Source organism: Barbus barbus (assembly GCF_936440315.1).
Source record: "Barbus barbus genome assembly, chromosome: 18".
NCBI lineage: Eukaryota > Metazoa > Chordata > Actinopteri > Cypriniformes > Cyprinidae > Barbus > Barbus barbus.
In genome coordinates, this window is record NC_136746.1 from 11,247,625 (window position 1) to 11,256,912 (window position 9,288).

Genomic DNA, 9,288 nt, shown 5'->3' on the forward strand with positions numbered 1-9,288 from the left:
TTTATATCCCGCCCAATTTATGTAAACATAAAAGCTATTGGGTGAGTTTACTGAAGCGCTGTTGTTACCTTAATGTTCATTGGACATCAGATTTGTCTGTCATTCTTTGGAACCGCCCACCTTCTCTCAGAGAACAATGCGGAAGAACGAGGAAGCGCATCTCATTGGTTGAATCAGATGTAACGGGGCTGCTCATTGGCTACTCCGATTGCCGCTTGTGGACTGCATGTTTTGAACATAAATAAAAGCTACATTCAGCACTTTCTTCCTCAGCAGAGTTTGGAAAAGTCAGAGAGAGTGCGATCTAATCGGCAGCTCTCTGACATCCAATATCAATGAAGATGGATTTTTAACCTCCCCCCTTTTTTTTTTAAAATCGTGTTTTGTGTAATCTGGCGTAGTTATTATGCAGAATTCTCCAAATTGTTTTCTCAAATCTAAATAAGATAAATTTAAGCCTCTATCCGGGTTGCTGTGCGCTTGCTAACTTGCCTTAACCCTTTGTCGTCTTAATCGCGCCTGACTGGACCTTATTTTCAACAATCATCCGACGATCCGCGTCCCTTCAGAAATGGATTTTGATCTTGCTCCAGGCGACATCAGCCCTGTAAATGATCCGTTCAGCGCCGGGCCCGATGCAGTCCTCAGACCTCAGCGGCTCTCCTTGCCGGAGATCGGGGCGAGGGGCTCCCCCTGCATGAACCTGGCCTCCCCCGGACCCATGGCAGTGCTGTCTCCTGTGACCAACCTGGCTCTAAACATGAATAATCTCGCTGTTCTCGGAGGGTGAGTGAAGCTGGACTGTTTTTTTGGTAGCACGAGTAAAAAGTAAACAACCGCAGAGCGACTTCCTGGAATTGTTCTGAGGCTGATTACATTGACTTTTTTACTACAGTCGTTATCAAAGCCTGGTGTATTTGTGTAATAGTTTAAACAGTTTATATAAAGCTATTATATAATGCAAAACATTTTAGTTCTTAAATTCTTTGCTTTGACTTTTTGTAGTCAATGTGAGACACCAAAGCGGAAGAAAACCTTGCCCCTCCTGAAGATCCCTTCCTTCGCCTCTGATGCTTCTTCAGATGCAGGTTAGTTTGGAAAACATGCATTCATTCGTTTTCCTGTGAAAACTAACACCAGTGAGTTTGTGTATGGCAAGCATTTTAAGCTTTTATCTTCTCTTTATTACCACTTATTTTTGATAGTAAGCAGTTAAATAATAATAAAAAAGTTAGTTAATGCTACTTGTTCTTTAGTAAACTGTAACTTTTCTGATTAAATGAATAGACACTTGTTTCTAGTCAGAATGGCCAATGCCACCTAATCAGAACATGTAACCTGGTGGTGATTAGTATGAATTTGTTCAATTATGTGGTTTGTGCAATATTTTAATTTTTCAGAAGGCATCCTCCCTGTAAACTTAACCTTCAGTGTGGGGTGTAAGCTGATTGCATGAAAGTTTTTACAAATTAGCCAAAATTCGCCAAAACATAAAATAGTGTGTGTTGGATTGGCAACTTTATAAATCATTAACTTAATAATTATAATTTTTATAAGTCAGATGAAAAGTTTTGCTAGTAATAACAGATTTTTGTCTCATAAATTGTTACAAGTATCTAATAAAAATGAGCAATTTTAAAGCATTATAGTTAGATGTAATTGGTCACTAGTAATGAAATGAAGTGCTACTAATAAAAAAGCTCTTTTTGAGTTTGATGAGAGGAATGTTAAGCGTGCCATACAGTGTGTGGGTGTGTGACAGATCATACCATTTGGAATGTGAGCAGTGATCTTTAGGCTATAGTTTAGCTCTGCTGTATTATTAACAGCTTGTTCAGGTTTCTCACCTGTGTCTCCTCTCCACAGGTCTTGGACTAGAGTCTCCCAGCCCTTTGGATGATCTGGATGCTGATCAGAAGTGAGTTTGATTCTAATGCCTGTTGGTCATAATATCTGACATGTGAGATGGAGCTTGGCTTGAGGATTATACGTCTAATCTAGTCTCTGCCGTTAGAGCGTACATATGCTTAGTTTTTCATGGATTAGCTGAGCATATGCTGGCATCTCATCACAGATCACACACACTGGATATTTGAGCCACGCTGCACATCCTGTTATTAAAGCAATGATTCAGCTGAGAATTAAATGTCATTTACTCACAAGTTATTCACAAGGATGATTTTCTTTTTTGAGGCACAAAGTGAGATTTAAAGCAGAATGACATTGAGTTTAATTGAATAAACCAGAAATATTTATTTGGGTAAGCTATCATTTTAAATTCGCAAAGGCTCAGATATAGTATTATTCACCCAGCATGCATTAAATCTGTGTATACCCTGGCTCTCTGGAAATCTGCAGTCTGTGAGACGGTTCTCCTTTCCAAGCCATTTGGTGTCGATGGGAATCCATTTATCTGCAGCCAGGCCTACAGCTGTTTGGGTTCCTCACACATCAGTGTGTGTGTCTTGTGTGGCTCGTTTCTGAAGGGGGCTGGGTGAATAGTGGCACGCTTTTCATGCCCTGTGAGAGCAGGCGTCCAAATAGAGCAGTAATATGTGTGTGTGAGGTAGCCAGGGTTACTACAGAACCCCCTTCTTAACTCTAATTCCTCCTTTTTCCTATGCTATGAAAGAGCCACACTCCTTACCTCCTCCCCCTCCAAACCACCATTCACTCTCTCCCCCTGCTTGCTCCCCTCTTCCAACAAAAGAGGCTTGCAGAGGGGGTTAGCGTTGTGTGGGCATATGGTAAATTAGAAGACCCCCCCCCCCCCCCCCCTCCTCAGTTGTGCTGAGGGCTGTTTTGCATACAGGTGGGCATCGGTGTATTTGTTAAATATAGAGTTGTGAGGGGCGGCAGGGGCCTAGTAGTCTGATAGATAAATTATGTGAATTGTTGTCTGGGCTTGTGTTTGGTTGGGGTGGGAGGAGACTTTGAATACACTAGGAACCGTTTAATAGCATCTTCTTTTTCCTCACAGGTTTGAGAAGGCCATGCAGGATGCCACACGAGCAGTTAATGAGTAAGTGGTCATGCGCTATAAAGCAGAGGATGCATTTGTCTGTGAAATCTGTTGTATTGACTTTGGTTTAATCAAAAGTTCTTTCTGTTCGTACAGAAAGATGCCCATTCGCAGGATACATTCTTTGCCAGTAAGGTTATTCTTTATACACTCTTTCATGTAAAAGTTTCAGTTTAAGAAGTCTCATGTGTTTGCCAAGACTGCATTTGGTAGAAAAATTAATAGCATTATATTAATATAATATTTTAAAATATTATCCATTACTTTAGTCTCTAGAAATCATTCTGAAATACTCTTGTTCTACTTTAATATGTTTGTGGAAACTCTGGTACTTTTTTACAAGTGTTTTCACTTTTGATTTAATTTATTGTGTCCTTGCTAAAGGTATAATCGAACTGACCCCAAACATTTGAACAGTAGTGCAAGTATAAACTTAAGATTTTTTTTTATTTTTCTTTATAGCTGCAATTTTTGGGCCACAGTCCCAATTTGAGAAATAAAGAACCAGATCCCTTGCGCTATGGAGTGTGGACTCGTGCAAATAGCAGCGACAACAAAGAGAACCTGGCTGAGGTGTGTTTTGTGTCTCTAGTTTGTCTGGTTCTGGAGGCAGTATACTGATGTATTCATACTCAAAATTGACTATTAGAAATTGCTTTTTGAGAGAGTGAGTGCTATACTAAAGGATTTGTTATTAGAAGACTTAATGGGAATTCAAGGGAATAACTGTATTTTCTGAGTTATTTTGATTTTGACCTGTTTTTTTTTTTTTTTTTTTTTTTTTTTACAGGAGAATTTTGAGTTCAAGAAACCTTCCATGCCGGCATCGCGCTGTCGTACACGGTCCACTGGAGGTACCAAGGATGCTTTTGCTGGCCGACCCAACTCTGCTCCTGCTTTAATGGTACAGCATGCAGAACCTGTAGAAAGTTTAGTTAATAAAGGTTTAAGTTTGATGTTGATGTAACATATAAAAGCTTGTATTTTCCTCTGTTCTCCAGCTTTCCCCACCTTCATCTCATCTCGACTCTTCAGATGAGAGCAGTCCCTTCATATTGCGCCGCCCCTCTCTCTCCTGTCTCCACGATGATGATGACGATGATGGTTTCTTAGAGGGGCTGGATGATGTGGAGGTGACTTCTCAATTTGCTCTTGTTTTATCCTTACATTTTCTTTTGATTTGTAAATAACCATAATGCATTTGTTTTTGTAGAATGACTCTGAGGTTCCTTTTGGAATGGACAGTCTCCTCACAGCTCCTCTGGTGGCTAAACAAAGTACTGACAGTAATAATTCGGTATGCTGTTACACTCTTTATCTCTTTTTGATTTGTTTATGGTTATTGACATGATAGTCAACAACCAAACCCACTTTATTGCCCTTAGCCTGTTGTTCGCTGCCGTCCACGTGGGTTGTTCCGATCTCCCTCTATGCCAAATCCCGGAGGGCGTATCCCACTAAAGAGACCCGAGAGGCCACAAGATGAGAACACACCTGTCAGAGTGAAGAGGAGGCGGAGCCTGGCAGGGACACAAGTTACACCCACAGAACAGGAGGATGTTATACCTCATCAGGTCAGACCTCACTGGAAAAACAACAGCAACCGTAATTTGCGTTTATAATTTGGGACTAACTTTGATTCCTTCCTCTTGCAGGTTCAAAGGTCAAAGTCATTTAATCACACACAGATTGAAAGAATGTTGGATACAGATCCCAGTAATGTGATTGGAGATTTCACCAAGGTGGTTATTTCATTTAGTAGTAATTTTGATTTTATATATATATATATATATATGTATGAGACGCACTCGCACACTTAAAATCCATCATAACAATAAATCAAACACTAAGTGTTCATTTGTTGTTTTGAAGGCTCCTGCGTTACCCACAGTTGAAGGAAGACACCAAGAGTTGAAATACATCACTCCTGAGATTGTAAGTTTGCACGCATTAACATTTAGCATGCACGTTTCAAGAGCATGCTAAACAAGCAGTTGCATGTAATCTATACAAAGTATGTGCATTGGCACCTTTCCTGCATCCCGTTTTCTAACATCCGTTTCTGTATTTTCAGATGGTTGAAGCAATGAACGGCCAGTACGGCGATCTGGTGGAGAGGCTGTTTGTCATCGACTGCCGTTATCCGTATGAGTATGAGGGTGGCCATATTAAGGTTAGGATTTAATTAACCTTAACGCAATTGCACGCTGCTGTATTTGTGTAGGGCAAATTTTGCTGACTCCTGTTTGTCCTCCTTTCAGGGTGCCCTTAACCTCCATCAAGAGGATCAAATTGAAGACTACTTTTTAAAGAGTCCTATTCTCCCAGAATGTCCCGAAAAGCGTGTCCTGCTGGTTTTCCACTGTGAATTTTCATCTGAACGTGGCCCACGGATGTGTCGCTACGTTCGACAAAGAGATCGATTTTTGAATGAGTACCCCAACCTCCATTACCCTGAACTCTATATCCTGAAGGGAGGCTACAAGGACTTTTACCCACTTCACAAGGTATGCATGCTTTCACAGTTTGAATGTCCTACATCTTTTGTTTTCCTGCTCTCTTTCCAAGTTTATAACGTATGTGTTTTTCTCTGTAGTCTGTCTGTGAACCACAGGCTTACCGGCCGATGCACCATGAAGACTTTAAAGAGGACCTGAGGAAGTTCCGCCTTAAGAGCCGCACATGGGCTGGAGAACGCAGCAAGAGAGACCTGTACAGCCGTCTCAAAAATCTTTGAGTCTCATGTGCTCTCATTCCATCAGTATTGTACTGCCTTTACGCCGCGCTCATGCTGCCCTCACACATGAGACTTGGCAGAGACCTGAAGACGTGTGTTTGGTGGGAACAGTTGTTTGTTTTCAGGGTTTGGTATTTCTTTAGTACCACAACGTCAAATGAGGTTGAGAGGCTATTACGCATCTCTGCCCGTTTGGTTTGATCTTATAACTTTTAAACTGCTATTATTCACCACCCTGATATCCCTTTAGAAACACACAGCTACATGTCACTGTCCTGTATTACACATACGCGTTTTAACTAACCTGTATTTTTACCCCCATATTTTTTTGTCCACTGGCCTGTCCTAAGTTTTATGTCAGATTAATGACTATTTTAACTTGCTCCCCTCCCCTTGAGCCCCCCCCCCCTTTAATTGTTGTGGTGATTACGTGATTTTATGCATTCATTTTACCCCCTCTTTCTCACATCTGGTCAGTTGCCCAATGGTAAAGCTGTGATTACAGCCAGAGGACTAATTGCATTTGCTGTATAAATTAGTTTATGTATTTTGAATGTCACAATTATGCAAATTTTGAAATCACAAAATAATGATTTTCATTTTTACCCGTATTTTTTCAGAAGGTTCTGTTCACAATGACCATATTGTTTTGAGTGTCCTGGTTTGACTTTTTGGAAATTGTGAGCATTCTTTTAGGGGGAGCTAGCTATATATATATATATATATATATATATATATATATATATATATATATTTTTTTTTTTTTTTTTTTTTCCTCACTTGGCAGACAGCTTTAACTCGGGGACAGGATCCTGAATTTTTCTGCTGCTGGTCAGCAAGTGATGACCACATCAATGTTCACCAAAATGTTCTGAAACTAGATTCAGTTCTATTTGTAAACCAGTGACAGTTGAGAGTTGCAATTCTCACTCCCGTGCAAGTGTTTCGTAAATTATCTTCCTGAGTGTATGTTTTATTGGTCATGTGTGACTGAGAGGCTGGTTTATGTATTCATGAATAAACTTGGAGTTCTGGGGTAATAACTCTTTTCTCAATCATGTCTTGATCTGTGTGCTGTTATTCACTGGCGTATGGGGAGGTTGAGTCACTTGTTTTTCAAATATACCGGTCTAGCAGAGACCTTGAATGTGGTTAGTCAAGCACCAGCACGTGTCTCTGCACACATTTGCATTCCAAAGCTCTTCCACCGAGGAGGAGCCAACAGTTTCCCAGCCGTTCCCTAACATCCTGGCACCGTGTCAGACCAGTTCCTTCACTCACGTTTCTGTTTGGTGAACGAGTAAGTGTTTTTAGGAGCACTTATCAGTTTGAGCAAACAAATGAAAGTTTAAGTGTTTAAAATGTATTAAATGTTTAACAAATGTGTTTACCACAACTTATATTTGGATGGTAGAAGAGGTTTCAAACTGTTGGTCCATTGCCAAACATTTAGATACTCTGTATGCAGCTTGATTCCCACCAGACTAAAAATGTAGATCTTTCTGAACTAAATGTTGCATTAGAAAATAAAGCAGTAATCTGAAATGCAGATCATGCACAATCTGTTAAAATGTATTGTAAATCTTTATAACAGATGTGACTTTAGCCTTTCAAAAGTTGTTTGACTGTAGTGCGTAACGCAAAACACTACAGGCAAAACTGCCTTTTCATGTGATGGTCAACAAGCCAAATGATCCAGAACTAACATTACAGTTTCTATATTCTAAAGGTTTTCACAGATGGGGTATTTATATATCATTATACATTTCTAAAAATGGTGATTTGTTGACTATTTTCTGATTTATGAAGTGATAAAAAGATATATGCAAAATCCCCTCTGTAATTAACTTTAACACGCGAACAAAATGAAGCAAGAATTTTGAACCTGGCTTTTTGTTTAAGAAGCTACTGCCTCAGTGCATTTAATCATCACATTTCAGAAAACTTGTAATAGAAAACATGTTTTAAGGTACTGTGATGAATCAACTGGGAAAGTTATAATGATACCTGCAGTGTCTTGCCTTAAGCTGCAATAAGGTTCTATACAGTTTTGTAAATACCGTTTACATTTTACATTTACAGTCTGCACACTGTGTAATGCATGTATTAATTCACCTGCCTTAAAATAATTAATACAGTATGTTTTGTGAGCTGGAATCAATGTCTAATATTTTCCTTTTAAGTCTGAAGGCTGAAACTTCAGGTTTTGTTTCCCCTTTGGATGTCTAGTATATGTGGTTTTAGTTCAACAACAGAGAGCCAGTAAAAAGTTGAATTTGAGTAAGAGGATCTTACGCATGCTGAGTTTCCATTGTCAATGTGTTTCTGCTTTGCTAGCACACTTCTGAATGTAAAAATTACCAGAATCGGCTGTAAAGGCTGGAGGATTGCCATCATTGTAGCCACATCCTATCTGTTTTGCAACAGCAAGATCTTCTGAATGTGGCCTTGTCTTTTGTTTCTGCCCACTGTCTTCCTGTATCTTCAGTAAAACCTTTTTTTTTTCATTCATTGTCATGCTATCTGTTTTGTCTCAGTGCTCTATTTTCAGGGACATTGATTTTTCTTTTGTCTGTCATGTGCTGGATATCAAACTGATTGTATGTGATGTGTTTATGTATGCTCAATGTAGCAGGAAGTGGGGGGAGATGTGTGTCCTCCTCCCTCATGGGTTAAGTGAGCATGACCAGCAGTTGTTAAGCAAAACAGCTGTCCTTTGTGTGTGTCAGAGCGCATGTGTTTGAATACGTCCGACTTAGTCTTCTGTCAATGGCACTTTGTATGCGTATAAACATGCTCCTTTGTTTAACATGTACAGGTTGGAGAATGTTGTTGGACAGAGAAATGTACAGTTAAATACTTTTTTTTTGTCACTAGGGTACATTTTAAAACTTGCATACCTCACAGGTACATAGATCAGACAGAAGAATGTAGCTACTATATCCTACTTAATTAATGTAAGTTAGTATATTATGAAATTCTTTTGAGAGAAGTTTCGAGAAACTTTGGTGGTGGCTTAAGAACAGTACAACACATTTAATAATTAACTTCTTAAATTTTCCAAAACATAAAAGTTTGTTTTGTACCACATTTTGATAAATAAATAATTGAAAATAAAGAATACAAATAAAAAATAGACAAATAAAAAACTACTATAAAATGGTAAAGCCCAAGAAATAACATTAGTAAGACCTTTCATGGTGGGAAGACAGGTAAACAATTTGTAATGATGAGAGTAAAGCCAAACCATTGAACTCTTTTACCAGTTATGTAAAAACTAAATTGTAGACAATTTAGAAATTGGACAGAATTTTGATTTTAATCAATGTTTATAGCTAAAGAGTGTCTTAAAATCTTTCAAATCAACGTTTTAAACTGTGTTCATGTCCCAAATATTAAAGAAATTTAAATGAACCCCCCCATCATTTCAGCAGAACATCTATCAGTCTATAGATATATATATCTATGTATCAGTAATCCAAGAGCGCCATCTAGAGCTAAAAAAAGAAATTGCGCAAAATTGATCAGC

At 38.9% G+C, this 9,288-nt stretch overlaps 1 protein-coding gene across 1 annotated transcript; it reads left to right on the forward strand.

The window, feature by feature from the left end:
* Nucleotides 1–372: 372 nt before the first annotated feature.
* Nucleotides 373–6,413, forward strand: cdc25b (cell division cycle 25B). The gene is made up of 15 exons (XM_079440037.1): nt 373–786; nt 1,006–1,088; nt 1,867–1,918; nt 2,981–3,022; nt 3,119–3,152; nt 3,485–3,595; nt 3,813–3,926; nt 4,024–4,155; nt 4,236–4,319; nt 4,408–4,596; nt 4,678–4,764; nt 4,895–4,957; nt 5,097–5,195; nt 5,284–5,529; nt 5,619–6,413. The coding sequence occupies exons 1-15, from the start codon at nt 572–574 to the stop codon at nt 5,757–5,759; spliced, it is 1,692 nt and encodes a 563-aa protein (XP_079296163.1). The 5' UTR covers nt 373–571; the 3' UTR covers nt 5,760–6,413.
* Nucleotides 6,414–9,288: the final 2,875 nt, after the last annotated feature.